At 40.0% G+C, this 18,713-nt stretch overlaps 1 protein-coding gene across 2 annotated transcripts in view; it reads left to right on the forward strand.

The window, feature by feature from the left end:
* The window catches only part of EPRS1 (glutamyl-prolyl-tRNA synthetase 1), a 60,651-nt gene that overhangs the window by 21,837 nt on the left and 20,101 nt on the right, over window positions 1-18,713 (forward strand). Inside the window, exons 10-22 of one of the 2 annotated variants that reach the window (XM_077813751.1) lie at window positions 84-317; window positions 2,699-2,783; window positions 3,211-3,270; window positions 6,046-6,156; window positions 7,135-7,271; window positions 8,829-9,036; window positions 11,075-11,187; window positions 12,232-12,349; window positions 12,445-12,825; window positions 13,877-14,131; window positions 15,789-16,022; window positions 16,990-17,255; window positions 18,264-18,315. In XM_077813751.1, coding sequence (XP_077669877.1) covers window positions 84-317; window positions 2,699-2,783; window positions 3,211-3,270; window positions 6,046-6,156; window positions 7,135-7,271; window positions 8,829-9,036; window positions 11,075-11,187; window positions 12,232-12,349; window positions 12,445-12,825; window positions 13,877-14,131; window positions 15,789-16,022; window positions 16,990-17,255; window positions 18,264-18,315 — 2,254 coding nt within the window. The remainder of the gene's footprint in view (window positions 1-83; window positions 318-2,698; window positions 2,784-3,210; window positions 3,271-6,045; window positions 6,157-7,134; window positions 7,272-8,828; window positions 9,037-11,074; window positions 11,188-12,231; window positions 12,350-12,444; window positions 12,826-13,876; window positions 14,132-15,788; window positions 16,023-16,989; window positions 17,256-18,263; window positions 18,316-18,713) is intronic. The other variant, XM_077813752.1, reaches the window with a different exon arrangement.

Raw genomic sequence — 18,713 nt, forward strand, 5'->3', positions numbered from 1 at the left:
TTTTATGGATATAGTTTACCTGCATCTGAAAACCATGTATATTCTTTTCTGACTTTTTAATTTAAGCTCTTCTTTCTTTTTAGTGTTTATCCTACATATGACTTTGCCTGCCCCATTGTTGACAGTATTGAAGGTGTCACACACGCATTAAGAACAACAGAATACCATGACAGAGACGAGCAGTTCTACTGGATCATTGAAGCCTTGGGCATGAGGAAGCCATACATCTGGGAGTACAGTCGTCTAAACCTCAACAACACTGTGCTATCTAAAAGAAAGCTAACCTGGTTTGTCAATGAAGGGCTGGTAGATGGATGGTATGTTTTTATGCATTTCTGCTATAGCAGCAATTGTATGTAATCACACATGTATGCTATTCATAAAGGAAATTATAGAATGCATGCAGTCACTTTTCTTTGGTTTTCACCTATAGCCTGTAAGTTCTCTTCTCTTAGTTTTCTTGGCACTTAAATGCCAAGTGTGTAGGTGTCTTATAAATGCCTACAGCAATTTCCTCTTTTTTTCAGTCTTCTCTGAAGCAAGCCAAATAGAGGGAGGAGGGCAATTTTGTTGGGATTTACAAGTTAACCATCATATTTGTGTTTCCAGGACAAGAAATATACTAGTATTGCCTTGCTCTGCTTCAGTTTTTACTGCTATAAAATGGGGACACGTTTTTTCTACCCCTGTAAAGCACTCAGGTCAAAATTTTCAAAAATGGGTGCCTAAAGTTAGACCTCTTAATAGAGACTCAGGCATTAAAATGCCCTGACTGAGAGAATGTTGAGCACCTTTTGACTTTAGTGGGAGGCGCTGAGTCTTCCAAAGTTGTTTATTTTAGAGAAGAGACAAATGAGAGAGCGGGACATCATAAATGCATAATGAATGGTACAAAGAAGGTAGATTGGGAACTTTTATTCCCCTTACCCACAGAAGTACAGGTGAGCATTCAGTGGACTTGCAAAGTAGCAAAACTGATAGAAAAATATACTGTCAGACAGCATACAATTAGACCGGATCTTGTTGCCACAAAATACCTATGAGCCTCAGAGGATACCAGGGTTGAGAAAAAGGATTAAATAGTTATATGGATAACAAGTATATTTAAATGAATAGTAAATATTTAAAAAACAAACAAAAAAACCCCTAGCTTTGGAAGGAATAAACCCTTCAGCTTAAATGCATAAACTGGTAGAAGGTAACTTACCTCCTAATGATGGAGGGAGGAAACCCTTTTTTTTCCCAGTGGGGGTGGCGCTCAGGTTATCCCATAACTGCCTACTGCAGGGTTAAGTCTTCTGAAGCATCTGATGCTAGCCACTGTTGGTGACTGGAGAGTGAACTACATAGACACTGGTTTGCTGCTCAAGTAGGGCAGTTTCTATGTTTGTATTAACTTACAGATAAAAAGTGATATAGGAGTGCAAAATATTACTATATTAATTAAGACTTTAGTACCAGTTGGGTTGGTTCCATTGTTTCTGGTGCCCTTCCAAGCCTAGCACTGTTCAGACCTCTGTGTTTGAACTTAGGAAAGTGGGTGACAACAACAAAAGGATCTTAAATAAATCAGGGCTCAGATTGAGCTGGTGCATGACAATGTACAAGCATCTCTTGGAAGCTGGTATCTTGTTCTCCAGAATCTGTGAAGAAACAGTTTACGTTTTTGTTGTTAACTGATGCAGAGATGTTTGAGTCTGCAGAGAGCCTGAGCAGTATCTGAGATCTGAACTGCCCCATTCATCTTGATAAGTTATTAACTTAGATGCCTAGTAGGGATGATTTTAAATCTAAACATTGACTATTCCCTTCTTCATGTAAAAGAAGAGGAAGTGGAGTTGGGGGAGTGGGGAAAATCACAGATCTGCACAACTTACTATGAGTTAAGTTTTTACTTTTGATTCCACAAGTGGGTGACATTTAGGAGAGACCACCACTTTTTCCCCCTCCCATCAAGGAAGAGCCAAATCCAAAGAACTTAGTAGAGTCCATGGATGTATTTTAAGTCATATTGAGAGGGAGCCACACTCAAGGAAGCGCAGTGGAGCTTAAAGGGAGCTCAGAGTATTTTGAACATCTGCACAATATACTGTGAGCAGTCTCTCATTTTGGTGACTCACACAGGCAGAATTTATTTTATGGGTGGAGCTTAGAGTACTACCACCTTTTTCCTCCCAGTTTGAAACTTAAATAAGATACAGGAAGAAAGCTGGAAGTTCCAAACTTCGGCATAGGAGGGGCAAAGAATGGTTTTAGAATAAAAGGGAAGGAGAGGGCAGGATAGCACATCTTAGTCCCCAGTACATAGTATTGACTTGTGGTGGGGACATGTAACTGGTACCTCTTCAATGCTTGACAGACACACCAAGGATTGAATTGGTGTGGAAAAGAGCTGCTGTCACTAAGAGGTGGTTTCCCATCCCAAGTTAGTGTTCAGGAATGCTGGCCCGCAGTGAGAGAGAATCTGTATTAGAACTGTCCTTAGGTAGAGAAGTTTAGTTTCCTGGACTGTCAGGTTAGCCTCTTTCACCCAGCACTAAATTTTCACATGCAAAATAATACAAAAGTTTATTTTCTTGAAACTGTGATTTACACAAATATTAAAAAATCAGTACATTATCACCTATTAATAAACATAATTTAGTGCATAATAGTAGATACTGAATGAACCTCTCAACTTTTTTCCTCTTTCTGCCAGGGATGACCCAAGATTTCCCACTGTGCGTGGTGTGCTGAGAAGAGGCATGACTGTTGAAGGACTAAAACAGTTTATTGCTGCACAGGTGAGTGTTGTCTTTCCCTTCCCCGTCTTATTCTTGGAGTCTGATTGTAAACTTGGAAACTACATATGGTGAGCTTTCAGTTGAAGCATTTTTGTCACTTTGCCAAGATTTTCTCCTTTTGAAGACTCATGCCTATCATGGCTTAGGTCCCAGTCCTGCTTACATTTATGCATGTGAGCAGCCCCTTATGTAAAATTTTATGGGTCTGCAAGATTTTGAGCCTGTAGTGTGCTGAACTCCCATTGGTATCAATGGAAGTTTGGACTGAGATTATGGCAGCAATGGGCCCTTAATGTTTATTTTGTAAGATGAGGATTAAGCAGAAAAATACTTTATTTTTGGTAAACATGCTTAGCATTTCTGTTGTGATTCCACAGACATTAAGAATGATATTCAAGATTATTTGTTTGTTAATCTTGCCTTCCAGGGCTCCTCCCGATCTGTTGTGAACATGGAATGGGATAAAATTTGGTCATTTAACAAAAAGGTACATGCTTGTATGAGTTTGATGCTGTTTCTTCTTGGTATCCTCGTCCCTGGGTTATGTAGTGAATCCACTGTTCACTGGAGTGCTCATCGTAAAGAGTAGCAATTTTTTAAATATATTGCATCATCTGGCACATTTTCAGGAAAATGGAATGTCTCCTCTTTCTAACATGAGCTAGCACTAATCATATTGACTTGCTAAACCAATATTGAGTTGTTTTACTTAGAACTATGCAGAAAGGTAATGATACTTTTTGTGAATCTGATCTGAAAACTCTGCATTTCATTTTTCTGCTTTCAAGCTGCGAGCTATCTGTAAGAAGGTATTACTTAATGCTTCTTTTGCCTTAGCACATGGCTTACAGTACTGTAAGCATTCATAGCATAAGCCGTCTTTATGCAGCTTCATAGCACAATCACATTTGCTTAGGTAATATGAGCTGCACAGATCCATTTAAAATGCATTATTCCTGTTTTTAAAATGCTGTCCAGTTCTGTTTTGACTTATTTGTCAAAGTAGATGGAAACACTATTCCAGTCAATTCATGTTATCCAATTTTCCTTTCTGGAGTGAAAGTACTGAGGCCTTTTGTGTATTTCCTGTGCCCGAATGAATGAAAATATAAATATATATATATATCCCTTTTTGATGTTCCTTAACTGAGTGTCAAATAAGGAATACTGCATCTTAATATGGTTAGTTGCTTCTTGGCAGTGAATGCTTGGACACTATAATAAGGCGAATCATTAGAATGCTGACTGTATAACTTGTGTGAATGCCTGTAACTCTTGCACTGGGATTCCTGCTTGTTTTTGCTGAGGCCTTACTGCAGATCTGTTCATTTAAGTAGTATTTGCTTGTCTGGCATGTGTCTTGTATCCCTTCCTACCTTTTGTATTTGGTCCATTTGGTGTATAATAAGGATTATCAATTGGTTCTTTCTGTTGCTGCATAAATACTAATAACTTACTTGAGTAGTGGATTTTTAAAAATATGGGGCAGTTGATAGTATATTTAAAACTGTTTTAATTAAGTGTCTTGAAATTCCTGCTCTTTGGGTAGCACCATATTTATCAGCCAAATTCTGTCGTCCTCTACCTGTGCCGTTGCATTGGAGTCAATAATATAAACAAGGGCAGAAATTGTTCCTACACATTTCCCAGTCTGATATAAAAGATCTCTGCAGGCAGAGAGCTCTTATTATGCTGTTACATTGTAGAGACAGTTACCTCGGGGAGTATTGGCCTGAATTATTAAAACAAAGGGCATGGTTATGACAATGAAAACAAATCATAACCTTAATTGTAAAATTTAGGTGTTTCAGTTACTAAATCATACAGGAGCATATGAGGCCTCTGGATGTTGAGGTACCTTAACAAGCCATTTCCTATTACATCTGTCCAAAACACCTCAAGGGTATGGCTTTCACGTATACTGAAATGGCCCACCTTGATTATCATACACATTGTAAGGAGAGTGATCACTTTAGATAAGCTATTACTAGCAGGAGAGTGGGGTGGGGAGAGAGAACCTTTTGTAGTGGTAAACACCCATTTTTTCATGGTTTGTGTGTATAAAAAAATCTTCTGTACTTTCCACAGTATGCATCCGATGAAGTGAGCTGTAGCTCACGAAAGCTTATGCTCAAATAAATTGGTTAGTCTCTAAGGTGCCACAAGTACTCCTTTTCTTTTTGCGAATACAGACTAACACGGCTGTTACTCTGAAACCTGTCACATATACCGACTCACTGATAAATGTATGACTTCTGAATCCAAAGCACACTCATACTTGCTAGTGCCAAGCAAGTTGGGTATAAAATAGATTGACAAACTGTTTACTTGTAAAATTGCTGTTTACGTGTGCATTCCTGTTGCAGTGAAAGGATAAACATAAAAATATTTACTTGCACTCATTAAGTTTAGCACCCAACTCACCTGCCAGTTAGTCTACCACTGTTTCCTGCTAGCCCTCTAGTGCCCCTTGTGTGTACTGTATTATTCTAAGCATCTCCAAATGTTTTATGAAAGTAAGTTGTAAGAGATTCAAGAGGCCCTATGAAAGGTGGTGCTGGGAGGAAAAACAGACTTTATAAAAAAAAATATAGGGAGAGGCTGTGATGGTGACTAGTTTGGCAAGAAAACACAATGGTGGAAAACTCAAAAATGAGTTTAATACTATGGTATTGCCTTATTATAGTGATCTAATGCTGCTGTATTAAAATGGTGTTTCTTAATATTATAGACCCAACTGGTGCTCCTTGCTCAGGCAAAGCTATCTCTGAGTCTTTGAGAAATGAACATAGGATCGGGTCTGTGCTAGCAAAAGTATGGCATCCAACATGTTGTTTTAAAATGGATTTATCTAGAAAGAAAATGGTCCAGCAGGCAGATTTAGTACAGTTACATACAGAGTATAACTACACCAATATAGCTCTACTGTCGTCCTTCTCAGTGAAGCATTGATTTGGGATCTGGTTTACTTGCAGTATGATAGTACCTGTTTGCAATCAACAACTTTGCCTGTTTTAAATACAGACTTTTTTGTGGAAAGTCTGAAAAATTGCTTAAGGATTGCTCACTTTTGACTACATATTTTCTTGTTTGTCTTGCTTTTTATAACTTTTGGTGAAAGTAGCATTAAAAGGCAAACAAGTGCAGTAACACAAAGAATACCACTTAATAGTCCTATATTTTTCACTTTACTTTGTTTCATGTAATCTTTTGCTCTGACACTGCCCAATAGTCATGATTATCTTCTTTTTGTTTCCCGTAGGTCATAGACCCAGTGGCACCTCGGTATACTGCTTTACTGAAGGATGAAGTGGTCACTGTGACTGTTCCTGAAGCCCTAGAGGAGATGAAAGAAGTGGCCAAACACCCAAAGGTTGTGCATGCATTTGTCGTCTTTTAAAAACTACTGTATGGTACTGATCATTAAGATTGACATTAGCCATAGGTTAGAGGAATCAACTGGGACCGGGGAGGGAGTGTCTAGTGTTACAATTTAGCACTCTAAGAATGAGATCAAGCTAGGGACTTTGACATCTCTGTGCTTTCATACATTATAAGGCTACAGGGGACCATTGTGCTCTATTCTGACCTCCTGTATAATATTTCTCTGAATTAACTTTTGTTAGATTTTCTTTCTAGAAGATATGATCTAATTCAAACTTAATTTAAAAATTGCTAATGGCATGTCCACCAGGGGATGAGCTAGACTCCTAAACCCATTTTGCTTGTGACCAGAGATGGAGCCAGATCTCAGGAGAAGAGAAATTGTGCACTACCGCATTTCACCTCCTCCTTATCTCTGTCCTTGCAGACTGCATGCCTTGGGAAAGGAATGAATAAAACTCTCTTGTTGACAGTAGTACAAAACCCAAACTCTAAAAAATCATGACAGGCCCCAAACTATCGAGAGAGTGGCTTAAAAATTGGGTGACCTATTTTTTAAAGACTAGATTGCATTCGAGTTTTGTTGTTTGACTTCAGAGCTTTCAGGATGCAATGTGTTCACGTTTTCAGGCTTTTCTCTGCAACCCCAAAGGTTAGAAACTCATTTTATTAATAAAAAGCCAAGATTCTCCTGCAATCAGATGACTCTGGGAGCTGGGGATTTAAGAAAAACGTGAAATAGCATGACTTGTGAAAAAAATGGCAACACTGCTCAGACCCATCCCTCCTTTTGTCCTGTGCAGAGAACTTTTCCCTGTTTTAGTTATGATTCTTTTTAAGTATGTGATATGTATTGTAATTCTTTTTCTGTGTACACTCATGTAAAGCAGTGTGTCAGGACTCAGCTCTGTTAGCTAAGCCAGTCAACTTGTATGATAACCAACTTTTAATTTTTCTTAACATACAGAATGCTGATGTTGGCTTGAAGCCTGTGTGGTACAGCTCCAAAGTGCTGATTGACGGCGCAGATGCAGAGACTTTGACTGAGGGAGAGACTGTTACATTCATAAATTGGGGCAACATTATCATCACTAAAATACACAGGTAACAAGTGTAAAGTAATTCCAAGTAAAGGTTTCTGCACCTCAGCTTTTCATTGACAAGAATAGCCTTCTTGCATCTTGAAATATTAAAAGGTAGCATGGACAATCATTTTTAAATGGATCACACAGCTGCCTGTTTAATAAATAGTACAGCTTACTGTAGTTCTGGGTCTGAAATCACCAGTGAGGCCAGATATTGCATGAAAATTCTTCTTATTCAGTTTACTGACGCACTTCTGTAGTTGTTACTGTCTGTTAGTTCTTACAGTATGAATTTTTTTTAAAAGAAAGCCCATGTCACCTTATAACAGCTTGCAAATCTGCTCTGTGACTGATACTTGGTATAAGAGCTCTCATCCTAAAAGTGAACATATGCTCTTGCAGATTGAAAAACAAAATCTGTTTGGCTGCAAGGTTGCAAAAAAAAGTGAAATTAACATGTGATGTAACCAACTTCAAAATCATTGCACTGAAAGCTTAGAAAGATGGAAGGTTTATGGAAACGTGTAAGGCTTTTTTCTATGCCTTGCACAACATTTTGCTACTTCTTTTTAATACATTAAAACAATGGAAATACTTCAGAAGTGCCTGCTGTGTGGTGATTTATCCAAAACTTTGAATACTCCTACGTATAACCTCTTGATGATCTATAGTATAGAAAGGTATTAAAAAGCATCTCAAGACTCTGCTTGATGGCAACTGTATACCAATCACAGATGTAAATCTAAAGTACATCTATCTTAGTATAGAGGAAGACTTCATCTGCATATCCCCTTGGTACCTCTTCATAGCAAAGTACTGCTTCAGAAGTTACCAGAATTATTAATTTGCTATGTTTTTCATGTAAATCCTAATCTGATCCAAAATATTTTACTTGGAATAAAAGTGAATTGGGGTGGTGTGGGGAACAGATTAGCCTTTTGAATATGGCCTGTAGTGATAAGAACATAAGAATGGCTGTACTGGGTCAGATTGAAGGTCCATCCAGCCCAGTATCCTATCTACCGACAGTGGCCAATGCCAGGTGCCCCAGGGAGAGTGAACCTGACAGGTAAGGATCACATGATCTCTCTCCTGATAAGAGAATGCTCTTTTCTAAGTCATTAATGTGGTTCTCAGTTTTTTAGTCAAGAGAGCCCTTCAGACTCATGTGAATAGTGTAGATTGATACCTAACCATGAGATTCTCTCCCTTTTCCTCTGAAACTAAATGGCATTTTAAAAATAAATTGAAATGCATGATGACTTTAAATTAATCAGTCACATACTTGACCACTAGTAGGGTTTTTTTAAAACAAAACTATCTTGTACAAGAATCTGTACTAGATCTTTTTGGTATCTGTCCCTGGAGAATTCTGATGGCCAATGAGTTACAGAACTCTGTCCTAGAAAATATCATCTTTCTAGTCCATGCACAATCCATTCTAAGACTATTTTTGACATGAGCCTTTTTGATCAACAATTCCCATATTTTTGATAGTCTTAAGAAATATTCAAATACATACCATAATTGTTGTGTAAAAATGTTGTTTCATCACATTTTTCTGTTTCTTCTGTAGAAACTCAAGCAGGAAAATTGTGTCCATTGATGCCAAGCTGAACATGGAGAACAAGGACTACAAAAAAACCACTAAGATCACTTGGCTTGCAGAGACCCCACATGCGCCTCTCATTCCAGCCGTCTGTGTTAACTATGACCATCTGATCACCAAACCTGTCCTAGGTAAAGATGAAGATTTCAAGCAATATGTCAACCGAAATAGTAAGGTAACTCATGTATTCTTCTCTTAGTCAACACAGCTTTTACTTACTTTTTCTCCTTACCATCAGCACCAGTTTTGGGTTTTTTTTTAAAAGGTATTAGGCTCTCTTTTCCCAAATGTTCAAGTTATATTTCAAAGCAGTTTGAGTAGTTCAAACTTAAGCTAGATTCCCCCAATCTATATTAAAAATGTGGATATACTCTTCTGGGCTACAAAAATGTCTGTGGGTCAGACCTTCAGTGAAGGTAAGTCCGTTTATGTTGTCTGAGGATCTGGCTCATGGTTGGCATTTTGATATTGGTGAAGAGTCTTTACACGTAGCAATGTTTTGAAATAGATAAGCTTTTTATGTTGCACAACAAATTGGAAGTCAATGGAAGCTGCAACCTGGTAGGAGATCAGACTGTTTAGCAGAGTTTCATTGTCTAGTACATTGGTTTTCAACCTTTTTTTTTTTGTTTGCAGACCTCAAAAACAATTTTGGCTGGAGGAACAGACCCTTTGGAAATCTTAGACATAGTCTATGGACCCCCAAGGGTCTGCAGACCACAGGTTGAAAACTACTGGTCTAGCAAATAGAATAAAACACTACAGTTGAAGTTGTATAGTTTTTAGGAAGACTTTGCTTCATTGGCTCTTTTGATAAAACTTGTTAAATTTGCTTTTTGTCACAGAAAGGGTTTATAGTTGTTGCAGTCATTTGGTTTTGTATCTCGCTATCTCAGTTTAAAGCAGGGGTCTCAAACACGAGGGCCACATGAGGACTAGTACATTGGCCCGAGGGCTGCACCACTGACCACGCCCCCCACCGCAGCCCCACCCCTGCCCCGCCTCTTCCTACCCCAACTCCGCCCCCTTCCTGCCCCCAGGGGGTGTGGCAGGCGGCTCAGGGCAGGGGGTTGGGGTGCAGGAGGGGTGTGGCAGGCGGCTCAGGGCAGGGGGTTGGGGTGCAGGAGGGGTGTGGGGTGCAGCAGGGGGTTTGGCTGCAGGAGGGTTTTCGGGGGGCGGGTCCAGCCTGGTGCGCACCGGGGGCAGGGCAGGCTCCCTCCCTGTCTGCCCTGCCCCCGTGCCGCTCCAGGAAGCGGCTGGGACCTAGGGGCAGGCACAGGGGTCTGTGTGTTGCCCTGCCCGCTCATCCAGGTACCTCCCCCCAAGCTCCCTGGCCAATGGGAGCTTTGCGGGAGGTACCTGGAGGAGAGACCAGGGCAACACACAGACCCCTGTGCGCCCCCCCTGCAGGTCCTGGCCGCTTCCCGGGGCAGCGCGGGGGCAGGGCAGGTAGGCGGGGAGCCTGCCCTGCCCCCAGTGGGCACCGGGCTGTAGCCGCTCTAGGTAAATGCTGGGAGGGCTGCGGGGAGCTGGTGGGCCGCAGGTTTAAAGTGTCTTGTACAATGTGGCACTGTTCTGTGGAGTTTCTTCCAGTCATTGTCACTTTTTCTTCCAACCCTGTGTCCTCAGACGATATTATGGGATCTAAACTGAGGCTCTTCAGTAAGAGAGGGAATGCATAGACCCTCTGAGCTGGGTCTGTTGATGACAGTAGCAGAAAAGTAATGTGTGAAGGAATGTTTTGTGATAGTACTTTGTTCACTTATTAGTTTGAGTTGTACATTCTTATTGTATAGTTAACTGAATTTTTTTGTTCTCATGCTTCGGGGAGGGGAAAGATCTTTAAATATATTCCAGTAATTGTTCCTATTTGTTTTTCTACCTCAAGAAGATTGAGGTTTTATTTTAAATCATAAGAACTAAATACTGTATTAACTTTTCTCGGTATAATTTACACTGACTTCCTACCATATGTATGACGCTTTAGCCCTCTGGCACTGATGGTTTGGAAACTCTCTTTCACCCTAGCATATTTTCAGGCTAGCACATCTCCTTGAGAGTATCTTATCCATTGTCATTGGGATTAATTGACACTTCAGCAGTTGTGAATTTGGCACATCTCTGGAATCCTTCAATGCAGCTACAATAATTCTTAGCATTATTTTAAACAATGCTCATAAGAAATGGTCTTAATTTGCTTTTAACTGTTACAGCAAGAAGAACTGATGTTAGGTGATCCTTGCCTTAAGGAGTTGAAAAAAGGAGACATCATACAACTTCAGAGAAGAGGATTTTTTATTTGTGATCAACCCTATGAACCGGTTAGGTAAGCAACTTTGTAAATAAACTCCATATATAGCCTGAGAATTGCCATTATAGATCTGTAACATCTGTTTTAATGCATTTCTGTTTTTAATATATTCACACCAATACTGAAGTCCCTGAGGAAGAATTGTATTTTTTTTCTTGTCCAGCAAAAATAAAAAAACATTCTGATATATACACACACACACACACACATATCTATATCTTGCATTGTGCTAGGTATAATGTTTGCAGTTAAACCAGTTGCACAACTGTGGCACTATATACAAACTTTAAATATAGTTTTAAAAAAATCTTAGTGTCATTTTAGGCCTGCGTTTATGTTAAGCCTTCATGTAGATGTACAGTGTCATCCAGGTGACGTTTTCTATGAGAACAAGGATTCTCTGAAATAATGAGGGAGTCAATTTTCCTTGTATTCATTATGAATATGTAAATCAAGAATCCCAGAGATGGAATAAAATAGGTGATTGCCTGATTAGAGAAAAGCATGTTTATATTAGGTATATACCTAATGATGAAAAACTATTCAGTGTTTCACTCTCAGTGTATATAAGATTCCCTTACGATCCCATTCACTATCAAACACTTGATTTGTTTCCCATCTACAGAATATGCTGGATCCAAAACCTAAAGGTCTTTTAGAATGCGCTGTAAAAAATCCAGATGGCCAAATCTGGATTTTTATGCAGAAGAGATGGGAAAGCTGCATTCAGCTGCTATTTCAACTAAATGAGATGAGAATTAGATCCCTAAAAAGAGGGAGCTGTGAGATGGAGAACTTGTGTGAGCAATAAACATCCATTACAGTACACTGAGCAGTACAGAATGTGAACTGGCAACATTAAGTAGTTGCAATCAGAAATGCCATTGCTTTTGCAGTAGAGTATGTAATGAGTGTAGGGTAAGAAGTGGTTTTGAATATCTTCTCCTCCCTCCTCCCCCTCAAAAGTGGTAGGCATGCTGCATGTATTCTTTCCTATTGGTGCAGTGGCCCTATAGTGATAATGTATAAAACATTCGTTCTTTTAATCTCTTTCTGTAGCCCATATAGCTGTAAAGAAGCCCCATGCATTTTGATTTATATCCCTGATGGACACACAAAGGAAATGCCAACATCTGGCTCAAAAGAGAAGACTAAAGCAGAAACTGCAAAGAAAGAGGTAAATAAGGCTTTTAGGAAAGACTTTCATAAATAACATTACTATTAACCTTTTTTTTAAAAAGGAACACTGAGAACTTGCTTCTGTTTTCAAAGGCTAGTTCAGCTTCAAAGGGAAAGCCTGCTCCACTTGTTGCTGATACCTGTAGTCCAGCCTCTGCTGCATCTGAGGACCCCCTGGTCTTTTACAACAGAGTGTCTGCTCAGGGTGATGTGGTTCGTGACTTGAAAGGTAAAAAGGCTGCAAAGGAAGATATTGATGCAGCTGTGAAACAGCTATTGGCCTTGAAGGTGGAATACAAGGAGAAGACAGGCCAGGAGTATAAGCCTGGAAATCCTCCAGCAGCAGCTGTAGCGGTACCAAATGTTGCTTCCACACCTCAGACTTCCAGCAATCTGGACAGCAAATCTCTTTATGATAAAGTAGCTGAGCAAGGAGAGGTGGTCAGAAAATTGAAAGCTGAGAAAGCACCTAAGGTAAGTGTTTTAAGAAACTAGTTAAGAGAACATGAATATTTCATGAATATTTGTATAGTTTAATGTGCTTTCCCAGGATGTAAGTGAACCTGTGTTTTCCTCCCTTGCTTTCATTAAGTTTATTTGGGTTTGGTTCCTCTAGGCCCTCTCTTCTCAGGTGGTGTTGTTCTCCAAGTAGCACTGGTATGATTAATTCTGTCCCAATAATATTTATGAGGAATGTTAATTAGGTCCCTTAGATGTGAACAGAACTGCTACATTTTCCATATTTTTGTTCTTCCCAGAAACTGGCCCAAACAAGTCTTACCACCCAAACCAAATACAGGACTGTCTGAAACTGGTCCCTGGCAAAAGTTCTCAGTCATAATCAGTTTCCCTCTTTCTCCACAACATTGTTCAAAAGAGGTGATTCCAAATGGTTGACCTAATTCAATCTAACACTTCAAGAAGAAGTTTCCCTGCGTAAAATTATTCATAAATAAATGTAAAAATTGTCAAGTACTTGCTGATTTTCTCTTTTGACTGCAGTTTTTGGTGAGTATATGGAACTATTTTGACCAACAGCAAAGCAGATCGCAAAAAGAAGGAAAACTTGTTGACATTTCCTGCCCAATGATTAAATAGTCTGGCAATTAGACTTTCTTTGTGGCATTACAGAATCTGAATGAAGGCTCATATCTATGTATTGTAGCTTTAGAGGTACTGTATTGTAGAGAACTGTTGCAAATGTACAAAAGTATTTCTAATAGGCGTTTGTTTGCTTAGCACAGTGGAGGTCTGGTCCATGACTGGGGTTCCTAAGTTCTACAACAGTACAAATAAATAATATCTGAGGGTTTACTTTAAAGGGTAAATGTTTTCTTTACCAGATCTACTCAAATTGTGGTGAACTAATAGTTATAAATAGCCTATGAATATACAGTACTCAAGGTTTTGTAAACTTGGTGTGTTACTTTTTTATATAAAAAAGGATCTGTTGTTCAGTATAACTTATCTTATTCTTTCTGTCTTTCTACAACTTTCTTTTCCCCCCTTTCTCTTTCTGCTTTAGGATCAGATAGGTGCTGCTGTGAAAGTGCTTTTAACACTAAAGGCAGAATATAAACAAAAGACAGATCAAGAATACAAACCTGGAAATCCACCTGCAGCTCTTCCTTTTACATACTCTGTTGCTGCTGCTCTTCCTTCTCCTGTATCCTGCAATAATTTGACATCCTCTAGCTCAATAGACAGCAAAACTCTTTATGATAATGTAGCTGAACAAGGGGAGGTGGTTCGCAGACTCAAAGCAGAGAAAGCTTCAAAGGTATAATAGTGGTAAATATAGAGTTTCTTCAGTTTTAACTCTTCCACATTTTGCCACTGGGTGGAAGTCTTCCACTAAGTAACCCTGAACTGATTCTCCTGAATTGCTGTTCTGCCTCTGGCAGCTAAACCACCAATTCTGTATTCAATCCAGTAAAATATTCCTGTATCTCAGAAGAGGTTTAGATTTCTTACTCCTGAGACATGCAGTTCTGAAATTCTTCTCTTACCAGCACAGTCCCACCATGTGTGGAAAGTCAGACTGGCAGGTAGACAGAGGAATCTGTATGACCAGGATGGAATTTGAGCACTGTTAATTTTAAAACCATGTAATATGGTGTGATGTGGGCGAACAAAAGTGCCCATTAGTCCAAACTACAAAGTAATGAGGCTTTCCCCAGCCACAGAATGAATTTAAAAGGAAAATCTATTTCCTTGAATAATAGCACCAAGAAGGAGCAAGAGAAAAATTCATCTGCTCTCAGAAGCCACTGGTCTCTCTAAATGCCCTCGCTGATCTTATATTTCCTCCTGAATGAGGAAAGGCTTTTTCAGGTTCTTCAGTGTACTGCTATAACTGTTGTTAGTAGATTGCTGTTAACAAAACAATCAGAGAGCTCCATTCTGCTTCAATCCTGGTAGCACTCAACACTGTGGGTTGAGTGCTGTGCTTTTCATTCTCTAACCACCACACACATTCTGCTTGTGGCCAGATACAGATTGGACTCTGCTGTCTGCCCAGTTTTATTTGTTGCCTTTTCTTAGTAGAGAAAAAAGAATGTTCTTAACCTACCATATATACTTGATCATAAGCCGGTTCGTTTATAAGCTGACCGCCCCCCCAACCCCCCCGATGGATAAGTAAAAATGGAAAATTTTTATGACCCATTCATAGGCCGTCCCTATAATTCAGGGGTCAGCAAACTTTGGCTCCTTGGCCATCAGGATAAGCCACTGGTGGGCCAAGACGGTTTGTTTACCTCGAGCGTCCACAGGCATGGAGGTAAACGTAAGTAAACAAAGCATCCTGGTACGCCAGCTGCTTACCCTGATGGGCCGGGACAGCAACTGGTGGGGAGATCTTTTGTGGAGAGAAGCTGGGGGGTCAGGGGAGTAACCCCTGTGACCACCCCCCACATGACCCCACCCCTAGCCTGGGACCCTCACACTCTCTCCATCCCATCCCTTCCCACTTTATCTGGGGAGGGCTGGGGAGGATGTCTCTGGCCTGGCCGGAGCTGCTGTAGCGGGCCAGACCAGGCAGTGCGACCACAGCATGTTCCAGCGGGCTGGGCGGCAAGGCTGCGGCGTGCTCCGGCAGGCCGGGTGGCATGGCCACAGCCGGCTCTGGGGGGCGGGGCCAAGCGGCACGGCTGCAGCGTGCCAGCCCCGGAGCTGCAGCTGCTTTGGAGGCTGGGGGGAGAGCAGCGTGGCCAGAAGTGGGGAGACTCTGGCCCTGCCTCTTCCCTTCTGGCTCTGCTGGCTGTGCTGCTTCTGTTGGGGCTGTGTCCCACCTCTCCCTCTATACCCGTTCATAAGCTGACCCCCATCTCTGGTGCTTCCCTTTTTTACTAAAAAAAATTTGGCTTATGACCGAGTATATTCAGTACTTTTGAATCCTCTTCTGTGACCGTTAAATTTTTTTTTCGTTCACATAGGATAAAGTAGATGAAGCAGTGAAACTCCTCCTTTCTCTGAAAGCAGAGTATAAAGAAAAGACTGGGCAGGACTACAAGCCAGGACATCTGCCAGCAACTAAGATATCTGCTTCATCTCAAACAACAGGCACAGAAATCGGTGGCCCAGACACACCAGAAGCTAAAGCTCTGTTTAACAAGGTGGCCTGTCAAGGAGAAGAGGTCCGTAAACTAAAAGCAGGAAAAGCAGAAAAGGTAAACTTTTTAAAAACACAACTTAGTTAAAAATAATAACCTTAGAAGACATTTCAGTTGATGTTAGGGCAGTGCTAGTCATGTGTACGTGGGGAGATGTCAGTCACCGCCAGGGGCTAGGGCTGGGAGTGCGAGCAAATGAGACTCTGTCCCTCTTGCTCGCTATTAAGCACGCCCGGCATGGAGGGGCAGGGCTTCGAGGTGTTTCTGAGGAGGTAGGTGTGGGGTAGGCTTTGTCCCCTCGGGCAGAGCAGAAAGTAGTGGTCTGCCTGCTTAGTGGATGGTTCCTATTGTTCTTAGTGGATTTTCCCCCAAGAGTATAAAACAGGTGTAAAAGTTTTAGGGCTTATTTACATTGCCAGAGTGGTATAAAGGAGCCTTATTATAAATGACAGTATGGCCTTACAAATACTTACGATGCTTTAGCGATTAGAACTGGTCTAAATTTTGGACTGAAAAATTCTATCAAAATGTGCTCCATGAACGGTTTACTACTGACCTTTCTGGAGATGGTCAGTAGCCAAAAAAATTGTGAGTTTGATTCCCTAGCCCTCACTTGCTCTTCAGTTGCTTACGATGTAATACTGAGTATATGGATACATATATTTGTTGACTAATAACTAGAAATAAAGGGTTAAACCTAGCTACATTACTATTAGACAAAGGAGGTTTGGAGATTTCTTCCAGTGCTCTCTACTCTCATTCTCCATCCATGGTATTGTAGTTTCAATTATTTTGGTAATTTATTTAAACTGGTATGATTATGTTGCATTATTTTGACAAAGTATGCAGAATTTTTAAAATACTGGGTGCGGAATTTAATTTTTTGGTGCAGAATTCCCCCAGGAGTAGAAGATGTAGCACATATGTGTATATATAGAACATCTGTAGGTCCATTTACTCCTGTGATTCATACTGATTTCTCTTTATTTGCTTGTTCTTCCATGGGAATCACTTCAAACCAAAGGATAAAATAGATACAGCAGTGCAGGAACTGCTTCAACTGAAGGCCCAGTACAAGTCTCTTGCAGGAGTAGACTATAAGCCTGTCTCTGCCATTGGTGTTGAGGATAAAGACAAGAAAAAAAAAGAGAAGGAGAACAAGTCTGAAAAGCAGAATAAGCAACAGAAACAGAGTGATACTCAGAAGAAAGAATATCAGAAAGACCAAGGTGGTAATGGCCTCTCCGCAGAAGGTTTAGGAGAAGGTCAGGGGCCTAAGAAACAGACCAGGTAAAGAAATTAGCAATCCAGCTACATGAAATCTAAATTGGGAGGGCTGAACAGAGCTAAATCTAGAGCAATGTTTTTAAATTTTTAGTTTCAGTTGGTAGTGTGGGAATATACAAAAAAGAAATAATGCCATGTTCCATTAATGTGTTTTTTTATCATGTTCATTTCAAATTTATAGCTCATGTAAGGAGGGAGTAAAATCCATGTACTGTAAATTATATGCTATAAAATAAGCATAATACATTTTTGTTTTCATTACAAATATTACATATTATTGACAGGTATGGTGGAGAATCAGAGAAACTATGCAAGAAAACTGGATTTTGCAGTCTTAAACCCTGATCTGAGCACCTAATACATGATCTATTGTCATTGACTTTGCTAGGAGTTGATGGAGCTCAGCTTCTTGCAAGCTCTTGCCATTATTGCTAGTATGCTTTATTTTGGTTGGTGGTGGTAGGATTAATCTTTCATTTGAAATAAAACAAACTAATATTTTTTCTGAGGCAAAAAGCCTTCAGAAAGCAAGCCAGTAAGTTACCTTAACAGCTTCACAAAACTCTCTAGCCAAACAATAGCATTAGTGGAGCTATGAAACTTAGGGTTTAAAAAAAAACAAACCTATGTGAGCCTTATGCTCGAATCAGGCTTTTATTTGGAAGTTTTAGTTTCACGGCTTGATGCATCGAGGCATGTAACTGGTGCAGGAGGGATCTAAACAGGAAAAACTGAGATATTTGTATGAATGCTTCTCTTGAGTCCTGTTAGAGAGGGATCATCATGATCTGAAACAAGTTAAATTTTGGAGGGGCATGGTTTGGAGGGATAGGGTAAAAAGGTTGTTTGCAGATCACTGAAGTAAGTGCTTTAACATTTAACAAAAGATTTTTAATTACATTAAAAGGGACTTTTTCCCCCCAAAAAACATTCAAGCATGCAGCTTTAATGCTACCTTCACCACTTGTCAGTGACCTAAATATTGGGTTCTGTTCTTTTCAAATTCCATAGGCTTGGTCTAGAAGCTAAAAAAGAAGAAAATCTTTCTGATTGGTTTTCTCAGGTAAGTGTGCATCACTTGAATTAAGGAGTTGTTTCACCTCACATTTCACAAAAATGATTTTTTTGGCCACTCCTTTATTTTTTTTGTAATATAACACTGTTCCTTAAATTGCTATCAGCATTTTTCTTTAATTTCTGGACGTATGTTTCCAAGTGCTGTGTAAACTTGTGAAGCTATATAAGTTAATAATGGCCACCTGCTTAAAAAAACAAGAACCCCCTTATTCATTAAACACATTCTGGCAGTGAAACACTAAGGATCTTGGTAAGTATTTGATGGATGTTAGTTAGCAGTCTTAGTTTAGCTCAGGATGGTTTGTAACCAAAAGTTACCACCATTTTTTATGGGTGGTCAGTGCAAAATGAGTTTTGATCTTAATACAGTGCCTCGGGTAGTCC

The sequence above is a fragment of the Eretmochelys imbricata genome, chromosome 3 (genome assembly GCF_965152235.1).
Source record: "Eretmochelys imbricata isolate rEreImb1 chromosome 3, rEreImb1.hap1, whole genome shotgun sequence".
Classification (NCBI taxonomy): domain Eukaryota; kingdom Metazoa; phylum Chordata; order Testudines; family Cheloniidae; genus Eretmochelys; species Eretmochelys imbricata.